At 43.4% G+C, this 22,412-nt stretch overlaps 2 protein-coding genes across 2 annotated transcripts; both read left to right on the top strand.

The window, feature by feature from the left end:
• Positions 1–28: 28 nt before the first annotated feature.
• LOC111018251 (putative UPF0481 protein At3g02645) lies at positions 29–2,200 on the top strand. Its single transcript, XM_022294266.2, has one exon. The coding sequence runs from the start codon at positions 264–266 to the stop codon at positions 1,875–1,877; it is 1,614 nt and encodes a 537-aa protein (XP_022149958.1). The 5' UTR covers positions 29–263; the 3' UTR covers positions 1,878–2,200.
• Positions 2,201–7,223: 5,023 nt separating this feature from the next.
• LOC111018279 (putative UPF0481 protein At3g02645) lies at positions 7,224–20,647 on the top strand. Its single transcript, XM_088120300.1, has 2 exons — positions 7,224–7,885; positions 20,503–20,647. Exons 1-2 carry the CDS (start codon positions 7,459–7,461, stop codon positions 20,586–20,588), a joined length of 513 nt encoding a protein of 170 aa, XP_087976426.1. The 5' UTR covers positions 7,224–7,458; the 3' UTR covers positions 20,589–20,647.
• Positions 20,648–22,412: the final 1,765 nt, after the last annotated feature.

Below are 22,412 nucleotides of genomic sequence, written 5' to 3'. Positions count from 1 at the left end.
CTTTTTAATATATATATGTGTGTATTATTACAGAGTCAACTAATATTATAACAAGGTCATCTAATACCAGGAAATAATAATCCATACATAATTAACCAGCTCATGTTGGTGAATGAATAATTTCTTAAAAAAAGATCTCACATTGCTTTAAAAGGTCAATCAACTGCCTCCATGTTCTCTTCTACTGTGGAAAAATATTTTTGAATTGAATCCATTGGGATTGCATAAGAAGCTGGACGTATTCTTTTCTCCAAGAAACGAAAATGGCTTCCATTCTTAGGGGAACCCTCGAGAAATCTCAGTGGGTTCTTCAAATCAATGAGATTATTGACAGAAATACCCTCGACGCCGCTTCACAGACCCCCATTTCCGTCTTCCAGTTGCCGGATTCCGTCCGCGACGGCGACCCAGAGGCGTACCTCCCCCGCCGTGTCGCGGTGGGGCCGTACCACCATTTCCGGCCGGAGCTCTTCAAAATGGACCTCTTCAAACTGGGCAAAGTCAAGAATCAGAAATGGGGCTCTCAGCTCCATCATCTCTTGGATCAGATCAAGCCATTGGACCTCAAAATCCGAGCCAGTTTCAATCAATCCCTTGAAATGGATGCGGAAACCTTATCATGGGTGTTGCTGATTGATGGTTTATTTCTGCTTGAACTTCTTCAAATTAGGTACAATCCTCGTCCCCTCGAGCTGCCTCTAGAGATTTTTTATGGGAAGTTAGCGCCTGAGTTTGAGATTGTTAGTGATGTTCTGAAGCTTGAGAATCAGATTCCTCTGTTTGTCCTCAAAGAAATTTGCCCCAAACAACCCACTAATTATTTGGCTCCTCTGTTTTGCCAAATTTCTTTATCTGTTACTCCATTTGAGCTCCCCTGGTTTGACCCTGAAACCGAATGTTATCATTTTTTCCCAATCTACAATCTGTGTCAACATTTGCTGCATTTTCTGTATTTGATGGTTTTGCTTACTCCAGAAAACAAGGTCGTGGAAAGTGTAATCGGTAGTTATACAGACATGAACATGAATGCTTCTCATTCAATTGCTTATTTTGCTGCTTCTTCTTCTCCTGCTGACTTCCTCAGTGAGTGCTTCAGCATTTTGGGCTCTGTTATTAACATAGCCTTCATTCAGCAACTGAAAGAGACCTTGAATTTGATTCTACGATTGTTTGCACTTCTGGGTTCTATAAGGAAGCCAAATTTGGGTGAGAAAAAAACCCCTCGAGTCCCTTCTGCATCAGAGTTGAAAACTGCTGGAGTGCGTTTCAAATCCCACAAAAACGGCGTTCTGAGGTGCCGTTTCGACCCCAAAACGCTCACTTTAACTCTGCCTTGTGTTCATCTTGATGGGTTCTGTGGAGTAGTGCTTAAAAATCTTGTGGCATATGAAGCCATGGCGGAGCTGAATCCGCCTTGTTTGGTCAATTACGTTGCGCTCATGAGTGGGTTGCTGAGAAATTCCAAAGACTTGAAGATTCTTGAGAAAGCAGAGATCGTTCGCAACCATTTGGGCAGTGAAAAGGAAGCTGTGGAGATGTTTAATGGCGTGGAGAAATCCAGCTGCAGCTTGAAGAAAGAGGGCGTGTTGAAAATCCATATTGGGAGTGGTGGAAGAGGAAATGAGTTCGTTCGAAAAGTGAAGATGAATTATGATATGGGATTGGGGGCGATGGTTGAGGAGATCAATAAATGGTATGGGAAGTGCTGGAGAATGAAGATGAAGAAATTTGTGTCTGTTGTTTTGAGTTGTTTGGCAATTCTTGCGGTTGTGTTCCTCATTGTTCTTGTGATTGCTCGATTCATCTGCAGTTTTAGTTTTGTTAGTTGTCCGAAGGGAATATTCAAAACCAGCATTGTTCTGCATCAGATGTATTGAACCTAAGAAAGATGATGGGAAGTAGTGTGGAATTATGGACGAGAATTTCCTTTATGGATATAAATTCTAATGGATGATGGCTTTGGGTTTTTGGGGTCTCTCTGGATTTTTGACATCGATGTGGATAGAAATGAAAACTTCGGGTGCACAAAGTGGCTGATCCTAAATTTCTAATAATCATTTGAAAGTAGATAAGAAGTATGAATGTTTGTAACTATTAGTTATAGATTTTTGAAACATGTCTTCGTAACGACTTCACTTTTTGGGACTTAAACTGCTTAGATACTACATCCCCGTTCGTAATCAAAGGAATCATTGGACAACTCAAGAGTTGTAAAACTAATATTCTTATTATGAACAATAATTTTTTTAATTAAAAGTTAATTTAATATATAAATTTATTAACTGTTAAATGATTCTAAATAATTAGAAAGATAAAATATATATAAAAAAAGTTAATAAATAAAAAAATTATAATAAATAATAAATAATCTATGCTGTGTAACTTGATTCTAAAACTAAAATGTTCACGTGCGTGATACACACTTCATGACGCAAAACTCATTTAGTTGAGAATAAATGACCATCATGCATTTAAAGCTCTTAAAAAAAATAATATATAATAAACTACACTTTCATAAAATAATTAAAAAAATTTACTTGGGATCCCATATAAAAATTACATAAATATAATAATTAAGTAAATAACTTTTAACAAACACTTAGAAAAAAGAAACGAAAAAAGACACGTGGAAGCAAAACTCATAACACAACCAGTAGATCCTCGTCACTCGTCTTTGTTTGCTATTTCCTAAAAAAGAATAAGAGGGAAGGAGCGAGTATTAAAATACTTAGTAAGTAACCCCAACTAACACCACAAGAATTTATGGATATCCCGACGATATTTTTGCTGACGCTAAAAAATATGTCGAGAAAAGCTCATTTGCCCGACAAAACATTTAATTTCGGAAAAAAATTAAAATTTCTCGACGTTATGTAAAAAATGTCGAGAAAAAATCAAATTTTCCCGACGTTATGTAAAAAATGTCGGGAAAAAATCAAGACAAAAAGTAATAAAATAAAAACGTCGGCAAAAGGTATACTTTTGTCGACGTTGTCATAAAAACGTCGGGAGCGTCCTATTCCGACGGACTTCTCCCCACGTTTTATCCCGACGCACTTTATTCGTCGGGATAAATTTTTTCCAACGTTTTGGAAAGTCGGTAGAACCCAATTTTCTTGCAAGTGTAACAAGGTCATACATGCATACACGTACAAAACATGTATCATAATAAGATAAACTTACAGGACCTAAATCTTTATGAGACAAAATCTAGAGCGGCAAGGTCTGTCACCTCGTACTCAGGCATTCCCTCAGTGAGGAGGCGATTGTGTTCGGTGAGAAGTTTAGGGGTGGTCTTGATCCAGCTCGGTTTGAAGGCGGACTCGCTAGACTTGAGGTTAAGCTCGAGGTATCGATCTCAAACACATGCTAGGACAAAGTTGGGACCCTCCCTTTCAACCTTATTCTCAAAGTTAACTTTAAGCAGGAGTCGAGAGACTGCATGACTCCTCCAAGAAACAAGGGTTTTCAAGCTGTGCTGTCTTGGCTCTCTAAAGGGACAATCGATCAAGCTTTGTAACTTGAGCCTTTAAGCTACTGGAAGCCTCTGCGACCTGAGCCTCCACCTCCCCCTTGGCCCTCAGAGCCTCTGATTTCTCTTGTTTACCAGGGTAAAAAGAGGTTCAATTATGTATTTCAGCTTTGTTTTACTTAGAAATAGTAGTTCAAAAGCTTAGTTTCTTGTCTAATTCATGTATATTGCTTGATCATAGTCTAAGCATGCATATATTGGGTTTTGGTAACAATCAGAGTTGGAAACTTAACGAAAATTACATTTTTGTGCAAAAAATTAAAGCTAGGCGCCATACGCCCCTTACTCTTTATCTGAAACTGCCTTTAATGAAACACACGTTTCAACTTGTTTTGATTAGTTCCCATCTGCTCTACGTGTCATCCGTGCATGGGAGGATACTTCAAAGTAAGATAGTCATTGTACAGTGATATCTTAGTGAGATCTCCATTGTAATATTCCTAATTATATTCGAATCTATTTTTTTCAGAAGACTGAACGTAGTCCCAAGATTGTGACGAACCACTATAATCTTTGTGGTTTTAAGCTTTTTCTATCAATATCTCTTAATCTTTTATTATTTTTATTTATATGCTTTTAACTTGGGGAGGGGAAAATCAAATAGTTTCTTTTTAAATAACATACGAGAATATCGATTGATCTATATTTCTTTAACAAGTAAAGAGTAGAAACCTGCTCAAAGCACAAATGAACATCCAACCAATCAAAATAATAGTAATGAACATTATGTTGGCCTAAAATTTTCACCGAATGTGGAAGATATATATGATGGAACTCTTAGACATGCACAGCGGAAGCTAAGGATCATAATACACTTAATGAAGCAATTTAACTAAAATAAGCATGCTTGGAAAAATGATGAAAAAGGTAAAGAGAAAAAGATTAACTTTATACCTTTGAAGACCTCCATTATAACTTCTTCTCCTAACTCAATGGAACCACCAACGACAAATCCGTGCTATCCTCGGGTTGATGAACACAGTTGTGGGACTGCATTTTGAGTGAAAACAAAGGAAAAACACTAATGGCTAGGAGAAGACAATAGAAATTTGAGTGGAAAAATTCTGCACTTATGCAAGTAAGCATTAGCCTTATCCAAGTGATCTTCATCATCTATATAAAGACCAAATGCATGCAAAGACATGCATTGCATGCCTTCCACTTCAAACTCCACTAGCATGTAAAAGATAGGTGTCATTGCCTTGAAGAAACACTTCAAAAACCACTAGTTAGTGGGAAAATCCAACTTTGATAAAACTAATTTTTATAAAAACAAAAATTGAAATATCAATTTTCTATTAAAACAAAAACCAAGCCAAATCAATATCTCATATTAATTGGTCTTTGACACCTAAGCTTGATTAATCACACTAATCAAATTACAACTCTTTTTCATGCTTTGAACTTATTTAAAACTAATTTAAATAAGTCATACTCTCCACAATAATTAAATGTCAATTAGATTATATATTATATTTCATATAAAATACAATATTCCCTTAAAAACCGAATTTGAACACTTCAAATTCTTGCTTCACTTAGTTCATCAATTTTATCCTTTATGAGCTAGCATGGAGACCCGTTGGACCTACAGATCATGGGCTCCAACGATTCGAGACTAACCGGTCAAACTCTTTAACTTAGTTAATCAACATTCGTTAACTAACAGGACTGTCCACTATAGCCTGTAGATGCACTCCTCTCACTGTAGATATATTTGTGTCCATTCGATATAACCGTCATCGGTAAGTTGATCCTTCAGAGGCCGTTCGTAACCTCAGTTAGGTAAAAAAAATCGTTTTACCCCTGAGTTACATATTTTCTCCTTAAGTACCATTATCCCTCTAATGAACAATTGATTTAGGATCAAATCACTAAATCCAATTCCTCTCGGGCCAGTGAGAGGATGGGACCCCTTGTTCAAGACCCGGGATCAGCCCTTAAGGGAACAACCTCTCTACTAGCCCTAAATCGGGTAGGAGTGAATTCCGTCTTGCTAATTCTATGTCCCCAGCTATCTACCCAGTCTTATTCTTGAAATGGGAGGCATATTGAGCAGCGCTGATGAGCTTACTCTCACCTATGATCAAGGGAGAATCCTGAATAAATAGGAGTTCATAGATGGCTCAGGATTTAGATCAAGTTATTTAGGTCATCGATAAACGAAATTAATCAGTGTTATCCGTAAACGGTGTTAATACGTAACAGTGATTATTTCAGGGTCAGTCTTACTCAATCTCATTGTGTAGAACACTCCCGCTCACATGTTTCTACACGAATGAATCAGGATCACTTCGTTTATGACACCTTACAACATTTGTAACAATCATAAAGTGGGCCGTATTCAATAGTGTCTCCACGAAAAAGTACCCAACTTCATCCATGTACTATAGACTGTTTAGGCCATTTACTTGAACTTGATCCAGTTTATGTCTCCACATAAAGTCCAAGTATTCATTATAATAGCCAAAGGTTCGTAGTTTATTGGATTTATTAAAAAACAAATTCACTTTCATTTAACAACATTTGTCTGAATAACCTCACATTAATGTTCACTGTTTACAAACTACGAGTTTTAGGACAGAGTACCCAACAATATACCAAATGGAATTCACCAACCAACAACAATACGTGGGGCAACCATTCAATACCATACATACTACATGATATCTAGAAGAGAGCCTCAGCTAAGCTCCGTGATTTTATCAAGAAACACCACAATCATTGTCAGAACCAATTTTTTTTTAGTACAACATGTGAGGGTAGGGGATCGAACTCACAACCTCCTAGAAGTATATGTCAACCACCGTTGAACTATGTTTGCTTTGACAACCAAAATTGAAATTATACAAAATGACACTTAATATCTATGAGGACTGCCCTGGAGGAAGAAATGAAGGCCTACACACATAGGATCTTTCCTAATCCATCCCACACACAAACATCATTGAATCAAAATGTATATTCAAGGTCAAACTAAACGAAGCGGGTCAATCGATTACTACAAAACACGTTGACTTAGACTACAATGAGACATTTAGTCCGGTTGTAAAGCCAACCACAGTAGGAATCATTCTAGTACTTGGAGTAACAAGCAGATAGAAACCAAGACAACTCCAAGCTTTTGAAAAATGTGTACTAAATCTATCCCCAATTTCCTCCACCCATTTCGTTCCAAATTTCTGAAACTTTACCGTAAAATCCGTCCCAATTTAAAACAAGTCTACAATATAGTTTACTTTAGATCACGAGTTATTAACATTATTTATATATTAAATTTATAATTTAACCTTTTTATTTATATTAATAGTTTTCTTTGCAACGACCGTACCTTAGCAATTATCTCATCTAGTTGGCGCCTCTCCCGGATAACACAAGTCTATCTCTCGGTGGAACCTCAATTTAAAAGTATCAAATATTTTGTATAAACAAACATTTAAATGTCAAATTTTCTATCTCCAATTGGCAATTATATATCCCTTGATATAAAGTTGTTATTTTGTCCTCTTCTATTACCTTATTATTTAACTATTTTTTTTAAACAATTGTTAATTAACTACGTCCCTTTCCACTACCTAAAAGCCACATACGGTGGATCCAACCTTCAAATGTATACTCTTTTCAAAATAAATAGGTATCATCCTAATCCCATTAAAAATTTGATGCTTAGTTTAGAGTCTCTAACCAAGAGAGATCGTGAACTGTCAAAACGAGTTTAGTTCAACGATAATTGAAATATATCTTCAATCAAGAAGTTGTAAGTTCGATCTTCCAACCTTATGTGTTGTACTTAAAAAAGAGATCATGAATTAAAAAAAGGTATATTGTTTTTATGAATGCTAACGAATGAGCTTTTGAGCTCTAGAAGATAAAGACTATTAAACTGAACTTTTGGACGTCAAAGGGAAAGCTTTCACAGCACAAACATGGCCGGAACCTCGCGGCCGACAGACTGGATTCTACATATCGAGGAACTTCTCCGGCGAGACGACCTCGAAGCGGCCTTAGAAACTCCGACTTCCATCTTCAAGCTGCCGGAGTCGAAAACGAAGGATAACCCACAAGCTTATTCCCCATGCCGTGTGTTTTTAGGGCCATATCAGGAGATGAGGCCAGAGCTTCACAAGATGGAGATCTTGAAGCTGGAGAATGCAAAAAAGGCGAAGCAGAAATTTGAGCTTCCAGAGTTCACTGAAATGGTGGAACAACTCAAAGAATTAGACGTCCAAATCAGAGCCTGTTATGGCCAAAACTTGCCAATGGGCTCCCAAGCCCTGGCTTGGCGAATCCTAATCGATGGCTTGTTCTTCCTTCGGCTATTGGGCATCTATCCTAATGATAATCAAGATAAAGGTAAGCAATGGCAGTGCCTGTAATGATTTCTTCCTCATCTTTTGCCTTTTTGTTTTTTTCTCCTTCATTTTTTGTTGGGTGAAGCATATTTTATTTTAAATATTTAAAATTATGGTAATGATAACAAATGACACCATTTTATTTTGATTTTCTGTTTTTAATAATTAAACTTCTTCGTACAATTTCATCGGATAGTTTTGCACCTCAAAATTAAACCAATCTTTTTAAGCAAAAAGTCAACATAACTTAGCGGTAATTTTTGATATATATCTTAGTTGGAGAGTTCGTCCCCTACTCCTACACGTTGTATAAAATAAATATTTTTAAGATTAATTTTTCTAAAAATAGTATTTTAGATTTTGAAAATATTTTTAAAAACTATGAAATAAAGGAAGACGTGTGAAAGTAATATTTCTCAACTTAATTTTAAAAAATGAAAAACCAAAAACAAAATGGTTGTTAAGGAGCTTAATTTGTAGATTATATTTATTAGTTTTATATTTTTTTTTCAATTTATTTCTTAAATTTGATAATTTTTTCTTTATATTAAACATGGATGGAATTTGATACGATATTTTTGAAATGTCCAAGAAACTACTTATATAATTATGAAGAAAACAAAACAAATTTTGATTAAAAAAAACTCTACTAAATATAATTATTCAAGTTTCAAACTATATTTCACTTGTTTTGTTTCTGAAATCTATGTGTTATAATTGTTTTTAGGCAAACTAATATCAAACTATTAAAATCATAATTTTTACTCAAAAGTTCAATGCCAAACATAGTGGGTTGGTGTATTCTCAAGAAAAAAAAACATAGTGGGTTGGTAGAATTTGGTATAATATAATTGACATTACTTAATCTAAGTAGGAAATTTTTAATTTGGTCATTGATTTATTAAAATTCTCAATTTTAACATTGATACACTTGTAATTCCTCCATTAAAATATCTATTAAAATCTGTTAAAAGAAAATTAATGTATAATTAAATTATTGTTTTATTAACATATTTAAATAAAGGGAGCATATGCAATTTGGACAATATAGTACTGGTTTTGTTGATGAACAAGTTGGATTTTAATTTAGGACGAGTTGGTTTCATGTGTTAAACTAGCATTCTAGTGACATGTTCACGTATTTAAATATGTTAGTCTAAATTTTTATATACCAAAAAGCATATATTTCACATAATTTCATTGAATTTGAGCTCCCTCTAACGTGGACGATCCACCCGCGAAGGCAAAGTCTACGACTCCGATCGTTTCGAGTTCGAATTGCCTGTTTTCAATGAGCAACGATTGTATCTAAACTCCGAGGAAAACATAACGACGACCCAAAACGAGATCGCGAAGGATTTACTAAAGCTGGAGAATCAAATTCCAATCCAAGCCCTGAAAATGGTGTTACCCAAAAATTTGTTTAAAGAAAATTTACCTCTCTTGTTCTACAAATTTTGTGCATCAGTCTCGCCCTTGTCTTTGCCTCCCTTGGACAATCCCAACTTTTTAGCATCTCATAACGGTTGGTTCCCCAATTTGTGTGGAATTCTCGACCAATCCCAACATTTGCTTCACTTTTTATACACTTTATTTCTCTACAAACGATATTTGGCCTTTCAACAACCCCTTCAGCAACGGTCGGATCTCTTCTCGTTGAGTTGCTGAATGCAATGGCCAAAGTTATACGAGTGGGGTTCTTACAGAACTTGGTTGAAGCTGTGGGGTTGATCCAAACATTAGTTGGTTTGGCTCTAAAAGTTCATCAATCATCGTCATTCGCCGCTGACGATTCCCCCGAATTCCCTTCCGCTTCCAAGCTCGTAAAAGTCGGTGTGAAATTCGACAAGGGCGAAAACTACTGCGGATTTGACGAGGATTCCACCACCTTGAAACTACCTGTCATAACGGTTAACGACTTTTGTGAAGTGATTTTCAAGAATCTGGTGGCGTTTGAGGTGGAGGCCAAGCTGAAGCCGGCTAGCTTTTCGCATTACGTGATGCTGATGAGTGGGCTTGTTTGGGGAAGAGAATACCCTGGACACGTGGAGGACCCCTATTGGTGCTCCAAGATGACTCATGAGTCATGCCTAGCTCGGACCGCCGAGATCACCACCGCTAGCGTTGACAGATGCTAAGTATGAGGGCCGAGGTGAACCTGGCCGAGGTCCGATCTACCGGGAAGCTCGGTGGGGGCCGAGGTGAGCTACTGTCAGCGGCGTGATTATCGGGTGTAACCGTCGGTCCCGAGATTACTGGGTGTAACCGACGGTCCCGAGATTACCGGGTGTAACCATCGCGAGATTAGCGGGACTACCACCCATAAGTAGAGGACCTCACTCCACGATCAGGTACGATGATTTCAGACCTCGAACTAAACTGGGAATCCGACCTATACTGACTTGATCGTCGGAGTGCTCACCTTTTTGTGCAGGTCCGCCCAAGTATTCAGATCGGTCCGGAGGCCGAGTTCGAGCTACAATCAGAAATACACTGTTGAGCATATCCTTGCATAAACATTTGGCGCCGTCTGTGGGGACGACAATCTAAGTCATCCCAATTCTTTTAAACCAGCACGCAAGCGAAAATGGTTCAACCCGCAAACTCGACCAATACGGCAGATCGAAGGACCCTAGCTGCCAGCGATGCCCACCAGAGGGAGGTCGGAGCAGCAGTGGTAGAGGGGCAAGGTCACGACGGCCTAGCAACAGAACCCCTCCGCAGGTCGGCACGAATCACCGCGCCTGTTCTACCACCTGCGCACCCCCCAAGGACATCCAAAGCCACTCGTGGCCGAGGTGGAACCTCTAAGAAGGGCGCCTGGGGTCCAGCCCCGGCCCCGACAAGTGAGAACCTGGACGCACTCCAGAGTGAAATGGAGGCAATGCGCACGCAAATGCGGTTCATGGAGGAAATGTATAACGAAATGATATTAGCTGCAGCCGCATGGTCCCGATCTGAGAACCGAGTGACGCGTGTTGGCATACGCGAGCAAAGGGGTTCCCACCTCGGCCCATTCGAGGAGGAACATCCCGAGGACAACGAGAGCGAGGGACACACTCGCCAGAGAGGAGACCTCCGTGAACACCTCAACAGAAAGAGAGGCTCATCTCTCCGAAAAAGACAGTCACCATCCCGCTCACACAGGAGCTCCAACCAGCATCCTCTCGCAACCCAGCAACTCCTGCAGGAGTGATTACAAGGGAGGAGTTCGACCAGCTGAGGGGCCAGCTCGACGCTCAGGTGGAGGCCTTAAAGGCCAAATGTGAGCAGAAAGAAGGTCCATTGAACGATGGCGACTTGGGAGAATCGCCCTTCACCTCGAACGTTTTGGAAGCACCAATCCCTCCAAAGTTCAAAGCTCCTACCGTGAAACCTTATGATGGGTCAAAGGACCCCAAGGATTATGTTGAGGTCTTTGAAGGCCTCATGGATTTCCAAGCGGCATCAGACCCAATCAAATGTCGCGCCTTTTAGATCGCGCTTACTGGCAGCGCGCGATTGTGGTATCGGAGACTGCCAGCCAGGTCGATCTCGACCTACTCTCAGCTGAGAAGGGAGTTCCTCGCCCAGTTCTCTTCTCGGCATTATGACAAAACGACAGTGACCTATCTCGCCACCATCAGACAGAAGGAGGGTGAGACGCTGCGAGAATATGTCACCAGATTCCAGGAGGAGCAATTGAAGGTCGCACACTGCTCCGATGACTCGGCCATGTGCTATTTTCTCACCGGTCTAGCCGACGAAGCCCTCACGGTGAAACTTGGAGAGGAGGCCCCGGCCACTTTTCCCGAGGTGCTTTAGAAGGCGAAGAAAGTCATCGATGGACAGGAGCTCCTCCGAACCAAAACCGGCCGACCAGAATGAAAGATCGGCCGGGGCAGAAGTGGAAAAGATATAGAAAAGGCAGATCCCAAGTCCAAGGACAAGGGATCCTTTTCCAGCGGCCGAGCTGAGTATCGAAGGGCGGAGAACAGACCTACCAGGAGCCGACCTTACGAACGCTTCACCCCGACCACGATTCCAATTTCCGAGATCCTAACGAACATCGAGGAGTCTGGAATGGAAAAACTACTCAAACGTCCTGAGAAGCTTCGGGGAGCCCCGGAGAGGCGCAGCAAGGACAAGTATTGCCGCTTCCATCGGGAGCACGGCCATAACACGTCGGACTGCTGGGAGTTGAAGCGCCAAATTGAGGATCTAATTCAAGATGGCTACTTCAAGAAATTTGTGGGAAAGCCCAGGACCAGCTCGGCAGAGAAAAAGGAAGAGCAGAAGCGTTCGAGGACGCCGCCTCGGCGCACTGACCGACCTGCAGTCATTAATACCATTTTCGGAAGGCCAAGCGGGGGTCAGTCCGGACACAAAAGAAAGGAGTTAGCTCGTGCAGTCAGACGCGATGTGTGCATCATCAGGGAGAGTAGAGGCCGACCTGCCCAATCACCTTCGACAGTGCAGACTTGGAGGAGGTCCACCTGCCCCACAATGACGCACTTGTGATCGCTCCCTTGATTGATCATGTGGTGGTCAGAAGGGTGCTGGTAGACGGAGGCGCATCCGCTAACATCCTATCCTTACCGACCTACCTCGTCCTGGGATGGACGAGGTCGCAATTGAAGAAAAACCCGACACCGCTGGTTGGGTTCTCTGGAGAATCGGTCATCCCAGAAGGTTGCATCGACTTGCCGGTCACACTTGGGCAGGACCAAACTCAGGTCACCCAAATGGCCGAGTTCATGGTAATTGACGGTAGATCGGCCTATAACGCCATCTTTGGGAGACCCATCATCCACTCACTTCAGGCCATTCCCTCAACACTTCATCAAGTTTAGAAGTATTCCACCCCCAATGGCGTGGGCACGGTCCGAGGAGAACAGACCGCTTCGATGGAGTGTTATGCCTCCGCGCTCAAAGGCTCATCGGTCTGTGCCATCGAAACTCTCGCCAGTGGGGATGGGACGCTCGAGTTCGAGGCCGACCTGCCGAGAAGGGAGTTTGCCGCACCCACTGAGGAGCTCGAGCTTGTTCCTCTGCTTAGTCCCGAGAAACAAGTAAGCATAGGAAGCAAGCTGGGGGCCACCGACAGAGAGGAGCTGATCTACTTCCTCAGATCCAACTCGGACGTCTTTGCGTGGTCTCACGAGGACATGCCTGACATTGACCCAAAGATTATGACGCATCGCCTCAGCATAGATCCATCATTCTGACATGTAAAGCAAAAAAGAAGACCTATAAACAAGGAGAGGAGTGATGTAATTGTTGAGGAAGTTAGCAAACTTTTGAAAGCTCAATACATAAGAGAAATTTCGTATCTCGAGTGGCTCTCCAATGTTGTATTAGTTAAAAAATCTAACGGAAAGTGGAGAATGTGCGTAGATTTTACGAACTTAAATAAGGCATGCCCGAAAGATTGCTTCCCACTGCCGAGGATTGATTAGCTCGTGGACGCCACAGCCGGGCACGAACTGCTCACCTTCATGGATGCCTACTCTGGGTACAACAAAATCAAGATGCATGTCCCAGATCAAGATCATACCGCATTCATAACAGACCAAGGTCTGTACTGTTACAAGGTCATGCCCTTCGGTTTAAAGAACGCAGGAGCGACCTACCAGAGAATGGTGAACAAAATGTTCGCCAAGCAGATCGGTCGGAATATGGAAGTGTATGTGGACGACATGCTCGTCAAGAGCAAGCGGTCTAAGTCGCATCTTTCTGATCTGACCGAAGCCTTCGAGGTTCTAAGGACATATCAAATGAAGCTCAACCCAGCTAAATGTGCCTTTGGAGTCTCTTCGGGAAAATTCCTTGGCTTCATGGTGAACCACCGGGGGATCGAGGCCAACCCCGAAAAGATTAAAGCCGTGCTCGAGATGGAGACACCCAAAATGCTGAAACAGCTTCAGTGCCTTAATGGCAGGATTGCAGCCCTGAACCGGTTTGTTTCAAGATCGACAGATAAGTGCCTCCCTTTCTTCAAAGTCCTACGAAAGAAAGGGTCGTTTGAATGGACAGCAGAGTGCGAACAAGCATTTCAGCAATTGAAGAGCTACCTCTGTTTGGCACCTTTGCTCGCCAAGCCCCTGCCAGGGGACAAGCTCCAATTGTACTTAGCAGTGTCTGATAGTGCCGTCAGCTCGGCCCTAATCAGGCAAGAGGAAGCGTGGTAAAACCCGGTCTACTACACAAGCAAGGCTATGACCGAAGCCGAGACCAGATACCCTCAGATGGAAAAGTTGGCTCTCGCTTTAGTCACATCGGCCCGACGACTTAGACCAATACTTCCAAGCCCATACTGTGGTGGTGCTCACTAACTTGCCTCTAAAAAACATCTTCCATAAGCCAGAAGCTTCTGGACGCCTGGTGAAGTGGGCAATGGAGCTAAGTGAGTACGACATCCAGTTCGAACCCAGAGCTGCGTTGAAAGGGCAAGCAGCGGCAGATTTCATAGCCGAGCTCACACCACCTTCCGAGCTGAGCGAGTCCGACCTACCGTGGACAATCTATGTCGACGGATCCTCCAATGAGAAGGGGTGCGGGGCCGGGGTCCTCTTGCTCAGACCAGGAGGCGAGCGATTTGAGTATGCCTTGCGGTTCGGCTTCCGAACTTCTAACAACGAGGCTAAGTATGAAGCATTTATTGCCAGTTTGCGAATCGCTAGAGCATTGGGGGCCTCTTGTGTTAAGGTCTTCAGCGACTCCCAGCTGGTTGTGAGCCAGATCACGGAAGAGTACCGAGCCAAAGACTCCCGAATGGAGAAGTATTTGGGCAAGGTCAGATCGTACCTCGCCCAGTTTCGAACTTACGAAGTAAGCCGGGTTCCCCGAGCAGAAAATTCTAATGCTGACGCCTTGGCCAAGTTAGCATCAGCGTACGAGACCGACCTGGCCAGGTCTGTCCCCGTCGAGAGCTTAGATAATCCCTTGATCTCGGAGCCAGATCTGATGGAGATCGACGCTCCAGAGCCCTCATGGATGGACCCAATAGTGGACTTCATTAGGGGCAATTCACCACAAGACCCCAAGGAGGGCAGAAAGTTGGCAAGACAAGCAGCTCGGTTCGTGGTCCGAGGTGGAGCGTTGTACCGACGCGGCTTTTCCCTGCCTCTATTGAAATGCCTAACCCCTGAAGAGGGCCTGTACGTCCTCAGAGAAATCCACGAAGGAGTGTGCGGCAATCACTCAGGCGCCCGATCGCTGTCAGCCAAAGTGATCCGACAAGGATACTATTGGCCGACCCTCAGCCAGGACGCCAAGAAGTTCGTTAGAACTTGCGACAATTGCCAACGCTATGGAAACATAATCCACCAACCTCCCGAGCTGCTCACCCCCATCTCGGCCCCGTGGCCATTCGCGCAGTGGGGGGTAGATATCATTGGTCCTTTCCCTTTGGGCAAATGCCAGACCAAGTTCGCTGTGGTTGCTGTGGACTACTTCACAAAGTGGGCCGAGGCCGAGGCACTCTCCCACATAACGGAATCCAGAGTCACGTCCTTTGTATGGACAAATATCGTATGTCGCTTTGGTATACCGAATGTCATTGTGACAGATAATGGGAAGCAGTTTGACAACGCGAAGTTCAAAAACTTTTGCAGCAAGCTTGGCATAAGTCACCTTAGCTCGTCCCCCGCACATCCGCAAGCAAATGGGTAGGTGGAGGCAGTCAACAAGATCATCAAGCGAGGCATCAAACTTAGACTGGACTCCAAGAAAGGCAGGTGGGCCGAGGAGCTACCAGAGGTTCTATGGTCGTACCGGACCACCCAAAGAGAATCGACGGGTGAGACCCCGTTCTCCCTGGCCTTCGGCTCCGAAGCTGTAGTCCCGATTGAGATCGGCATGCCATCTGACAGAGTAGAGCATTACGAGCCTACAGCAAATGAGGAAGAGCTGCTCCTCAACCTCGACTTGTTGGAAAAAAGAAGAGCAATGGCCCAGCTACGCCTGGCGGAATATCAGGGCAGAATGACCAGACACTACAACGCCCGCGTTCGACTTCGGACCTTCCAAGTCGGACATCTGGTCTTAAGGAAGGTCCAAACTCATGTGGGGTGCCCTTGACCCGACCTGGGAGGGGCTGCTTGAGGTCAAGGGAATAGTCTGACCTGGGACGTACATATTGGCCGATCTGAAAGGAGACGTCCTCGCGCACCCATGGAACGCGGAGCACCTGAAGCGTTATTATCCTTGAAATGCCAAAATGGTTTTCAATGGATCTGTAAAAACTGTTTCAAAAGAATTATGATCGGAATAAATGTGATGATTTAATTTCATGATTCCGAGTTCGACCAGAAATTAAATGGGGGCCACGGACTCCCACACGATCACATTCCAGCAGTCGGTTAAAATTCAATCCTCCAAAACCTAAGGGTACGAGGTGCGATGCCAAAACCGTTGGTGAACTTAAAATTCAATCCTCCAAAACCTAAGGGTACGAGGTGCGATGCCAAAACCGTTGGTGAACTTAAAATTCAAACCTTTAAGGTAAAGGGACGATGTGAAAAGTTCAAAATGATCAAGCCTCTAAACCTGAGGGTACGATGTACGATATGAAGAACAGCTACGGACTTAGGATTTTAGCCTTTTAACGTTTTTAAGTTAAGGGTGCGATGTTAAAAAATCCAGAGTTGGTGCAATGCATTGAACACTAGACAGAGATTCAAGTTCAAACTCTCAATTATTTTAATTGAAGGCGCGACCTCAAAAGTAAGAAGTGCGAGGTGACATTGGCTACAGTTCAAAGAAAAAAGCAAAGAAAGGAAAGATGTTGCCAACGCCAAAGTAAAAACGAACAAAGCTTCTTCATTAAATGGAGAGCAGAGCCAAGACTTATAGACCTTGCAACTCTGCCCTGACACTTCCAAACAAAAAAGAGAAGAGAAGAAAGACAGCGAAAAGCCTCTTGAAGGATGGTCGCCTAAGAGCCTGCTTGAGGAGCGCCCTCCTGAGTGGTGCCGACCTGGTCCTCTTCGAGATCGGAATAGTCAGAGTCCAGATCTCTGACATACTTATCCACCAACGCTTGGGGGCCAGGGGTGCCGCTAGGCCCAGACGCCCACTGCTCGACATACCTCTTCCTCAGACCACCGAGATCAATCTGAAGGTCAGGCATGTCGGAAGTAATGCCGTTCATGAGAAACTTGAAGCCCGCGTCAGAAAAGTCTTTGGCAAATCCATCGAAGTCAGGATGTTGCCTGAACGATTCCTCCAATAGGACTTCATTGCTGAGACGCTCACTCGCCGTCTCCAGCTCGGCAGTCGCATGCTTCAGCTCCTCATCCTTCGCTTCAAGCGCCTGGAGCATGTCGTCCTTCTCCTTGAGGAGTTGGAACTTCTCCTTCTCCAAGCCTTTGGTGATAGCATGGGCAGCTCGGAGCTGGGCCTTGCGTCTGTCCTCTTCTTTCTTCAGCAGCTCGGCCTTGGCTTCCACCTCAGCCTTCAAAATTTCCACCTCAGAGTGAGCTTTCAGCAGCTCATCCTTCATGGTGGAAGAGGCAGCCTCCAAGGCAGCAGAGAACTCCTCTTTCTCCCTCGCTGCCAGAGCTTCCCTCCCATCCAGCTCGGCCTTCACGGCCATAGCCGATTGAATGGAAGCAACAAACGCCTGAGAAAAAGTACAAAGAAGAAAGTTAGATCGAGCTACCTATTAGGTAAATTGAGCAAAAACGGAGACACCAATCTTACCTCAGCGGCGTAGTCGATGGTCCTCTGCAGAACAGACCCTGGGTCACTTACAAATTTGGACGCCCTCCTTAGGCAGCGGTCCAAACTTGCAGCCGAGATGCGGGACACCTGGTCCCTCACCCCAAAACTTGACGGCTCAACTCTGAACTGTGCCGTCACGTCGGACGTCCCGCCCATCCTGGCTTCAGGATCGTCCACCCGATCTGCGAAGCTCGCAGGCAGGACCCCACGAGCTCTGACCTCCAAGGGGGAGGTGGTCTTCTTCTTCTTCCTCCTTCGCTTCAAAGGGACTTCCTCCCTCACCTCTTCGCCCAAGGGCGAGACGTCCACCGCCTCGGTCTGATCCCTGGGGCGCTTCTCCCTCGAAGGACCCTCAGAAGACTCCAGCTCGATCACTGGGGCTGGATCTTCTGAGGTTGGCCCTACCACAGCAGGAGTGGCAGGTTCCGAACTTTGGGCGGCCTCGAGAGCATGAGCTCGGCCCTTGGACTTGCGTTTCACGTTACTAGCAAATCCGCAAACCATGGCTGCAAAACAAAGGAAAGAAATCAGCACAAAGTTAGAGGAAAAAGAAGGGGTAGCAAGCTCGGCATACCTAATTCGGAGTTCGGCCTTGAGGATTCAATGGGACGAACTGCAGGGTTGTAATCTAGCAGCCCGGACTCAAGCTGTAGCTTGTCGGTCACCAAGGTTCCGACCTTCCTACCCCTCGGAAAATGCTCCTTGTAATATTTCAACGTGTCGAAGGAGGCTTGCGTAAGCTCGGGGACTGGTTGGATTGAAGCTGCACGAAGACAAAATCCGAGTTAGACCTGAATGACAGGAAAAAAAATCACAAAAAGTAAGAACTTCTCCGTACCTAGGTTCCCAAACCTAGTGGGAACGTCAAAGAAGGAACGACCTGACTCGTCCTTTGCAAGCCATTCCCCAGAAGCGTAGAACCACTTCCTCACCCATCCCTTGATGGAGGTCGGCCCCTTAACTATACCGCCTGCGCCTTTCCTTGCGCACATATAGAACCGACCAGGCTTCTTAGCTATCCTTTTCGCTTCGAAGCACGCGAGGAGCTGGTCTACGTCCAACAGCTCGGCCTCTTCACTATCCCGAGCTCGTAGCCAAAAAAGGATGGCCAAAGCGAAAATGACACCCCACCCATTGGGGGCCACTTGAGCCGGAGCCAGCCCAGTTCGGAAAAGAAACTCTTGGACGAAAGGGTGAAGGGGAAGTCTGAGGCCGTACTCAAACATTTTGAAGTAGAGAGTGACCCATCCCTCTGGAGGATTGTCAACTCTCTCCCCCTCCTCCAGAATCCTAAGGAGGATGTTCTCAGGGATAGCGAACCCCCTACGAAGGGATCCGAGGTAGTGCTCAGGTATCCTAGAAGGGTATTCCAAACCCTGACCCGAGGTGGAGGCATCACTATCCTCCCCGTCATCGGAGAACCTAAAGTTTTCTATCTCCTCGAGCTCGGACTCTAACCTACGAGCTAAATCCTCATCGGATCCTAAGTCGCTGCTAAAAGAGGACGACATGGCAACTACGTTCGAAAGAGAAAGTGAGGAAAGAGACCGACCTACCAAGGGTTCGAGCTGCCTTCAGATCGAACTCCAAGAATTCAGGAAACGTAAGGTATGAACTGAAGGATTGGGGGTATTTATAGCTCGTCGGAAAAATTTCCCCACCGTACACGTGTAATCAACGAGCGGCTAGGATCCTTCCGAAGATCCGAAGCGTCGGAATATTTGAATATTCCGACGATAAATCCACCGCAACGTTATATTTTCCCACGAATAGGAAGTCGCCACGCGTCCAAAGCAAGTCGAATGAACTTCTCTGCCAGGTCGAGATCGGACCAGACAGAGAGGGGGCCAATGTTTGGGGAAGAGAATACCCTGGACACGTGGAGGACCCTTATTGGTGCTCCAAGATGACTCATGAGTCATGCCTTGCTCGGACCACCGAGATCACCACCGCTAGCGTTGACAGATGCTAAGTATGAGGGCCGAGGTGAACCTGGCCGAGGTCTGATCTACCGGGAAGCTCGGTGGGGGCCGAGGTGAGCTACTGTCAGCGGCATGATTATCGGGTGTAACCGTCGGTCCCGAGATTACCGGGTGTAACCGACGGTCCCGAGATTACCGGGTGTAACCATCGCGAGATTAGCGGGACTACCACCCATAAGTAGAGGACCTCACTCCACGATCAGGTACGATGATTTCAGACCTCGAACTAAACTGGGAATCCGACCTATACTGACTTGATCGTCGGAGTGCTCACCTTTTTGTGCAGGTCCGCTCAAGTATTCAGATCGGTCCGGAGGCCGAGTTCGAGCTACAATCAGAAATACACTGTTGTGCATATCCTTGCATAAACAGGGCTGATTGCTACGGCCAAGGATGTTAGGATTCTCAGGCGAGCTGGGATCGTCGCTGGTGGTCGTCCCGGCGATGAAGACGACGTCGTCAAGCTGTTCAAAGAGCTCGGACGTGTCGTGGAAATGAGTCCTGTTCAGGGCGTGTCCCACGACACGTTATTGAATTTTGAACTTCCTACCATCCTAGAAATCAAGGAATATTACGAGGGCTGTTGGGCAGTGAAAGCTGAGAGATTTGGAAAGAGGTATATTTGTCCTTTGTTTCAAGCTCTGATGCTTTTGGTGGTTGTGCTTCTTATACTTATTGTGGCTATTCGCACAGTTTGTGGTTGGTTTAGTTGTCCTAAAATCTTGGGTGGTCATAGTAACTTGAACGTGGGTTATTCCTTTATGTAGTTTAATCTATTTCATTGCTATTGTGCTTCCAATTCCTCCTATTGAACAGCTTTTGACAACTTCTTTAATGGGTGATTGTGTAAGAATACCCAGTTTTTCCTTTGAACCTTTCTACTTTGTGTTTCTAAAGAATAGTCTAGATACTTTGTGTTACTTATTTACAGATTTTGAAGAATGGCAGGACCCATCTGGCATGACAAATCAAACATCTCAAGATGGCCATATAAATGTCAAACAACAAAAAATGTAGGAAACATCTTATACTAGAAAACAGACTCATTTCGATGACAATGAATTAGCTTCCTCCAACCGCTGATATGTTGAGTTTGTAAGAAGAATGCAAATAAAGTCTCACATTGGTAAGGAAGAACATGATCCATACTATATAGACGAGGACAATTATCTCTACTGGTATGAGATTTTTTGGTGAAACCAAAAGTAACCTGTGAAAATTATGCTCAAAATGGACAATATCATATCATTGTAGAGATACTTGAAGTACCGTTGTCGTTAACATGATGGACAATAATGCAGCTTGCAAAGACTTGCTGAACATGAGGTAAGTACCCTACTCAATATATGCATAAAAGTGAACAAACAAAACACCCAATACGAGCTAAAAAAAGGCCCAAGAACCAACTCGGAGAATATTTTTGGACCAAATAACAAAACTAAAGTGCTAAATATGCCCCAATCTCCTAAAAATTAAAACGTCCAAATTTTTCTTAGAAAACATCCAACACGACCGAGAAAATTAGGACCCATAAAAACAATCTTGTCTAGCCAGAACAACGTACACCCATATTTAGCCATCCCAATTAAATGTTTTAAATGCAACGACCAAACTCAATAAATGCGAATTAATGTGATCCACTCAACTATCGGGAGAGGGATAAAAAAGGAAAAGAAAGGTAAAATACATTTTTAGTCCTTAAGTTCTAAGCTAGGTGTCGGTTTGGTTCTCGAAGTTCAAAGAGCGAAATTGGATATGTGTACTGTCCACATACTCATTACATACGCAAGAAGTCATTGTTTAGTGGAGTTGCATTGTTCCATGCGACTTGAACACAAGACTTCAAGGATATTTCTTGAGTCCAAGCCATCCAAGCTATCCCTTGGACAAATTTTATTAGTTTTATATTAATTTAGGTTTAATTGGCTTTTTTATTATTTCTTTTTTGCCCTCCCCTCCCCTCATCCAACCTTCTCCCCTTTTGACTCTTGCATGCTGCTGCACCTCCTCAAGAATGGATCTGGAACACATTTAATTAACAGTTCATCTTTCAAATCCAAGTCCAAGTGAACTTTTTCATCCCAGATTTCAAATCCCACCTTTCTTTTCACCGACTTCTCCATTCCGATCCCCAATTCTTTTAAACTACCCTACTCTAAACTCTAACTCCCTCGATTGTGTTCATCAATTTCATCCACTTCCAGAACCCTCGAGCACAGGTTTTCAGAAAAATCCCTCATCCACATAAAAAAAAAACGTGAACAATGACAAAGGCAGTCAATGGAATGGGGAAGCAAATGAAGAAGATGATGACGATGCCAATGGCTAACTCGCTGTGTGGGAGATAGGTCTAGGGAAGCCCTGCAAGAGAATGAATGAAGAAATTGGAGGAAGGAGGGGAGGGAAGGAATAATAATAATAATAATAATAATAATAATAATAATAATAATAATAATAATAATAATAATAATAATAATAATAATAATAATAATAATAAGTCGGCAACTAAACCTAAATTATATAAAACTAATAAAAAATTGTCACTTCAATTATACCATGTCATTATTTGATTAGTCAATTTGTTGGGAAAAATATATATATGCAGTAATATAAAATATCACTAGTTCTCAGGCAAGAACAATCCAACAAGATCTAACTAGTATTTTTTTCCTGCCACTCACAGTTCTATCAATACAATAAAGGAAATACGAGATAGGGATATAAAACAAACACCAGAAAATATACTGGTTCATTCCAAGCTCGAAGCTACGTCCAGTCTTCTGCAATATGCAGGTTCCACTATAATGGAAAGATTACAATGACCTTTCTTCGTCTAAAACA

Source organism: Momordica charantia (assembly GCF_013281855.1).
Source record: "Momordica charantia cultivar OHB3-1 chromosome 11 unlocalized genomic scaffold, Mcharantia_2.0 BLBB01000011.1, whole genome shotgun sequence".
Lineage (NCBI taxonomy): Eukaryota > Viridiplantae > Streptophyta > Magnoliopsida > Cucurbitales > Cucurbitaceae > Momordica > Momordica charantia.
This window is presented reverse-complemented; position numbering and strand designations above follow the sequence as displayed.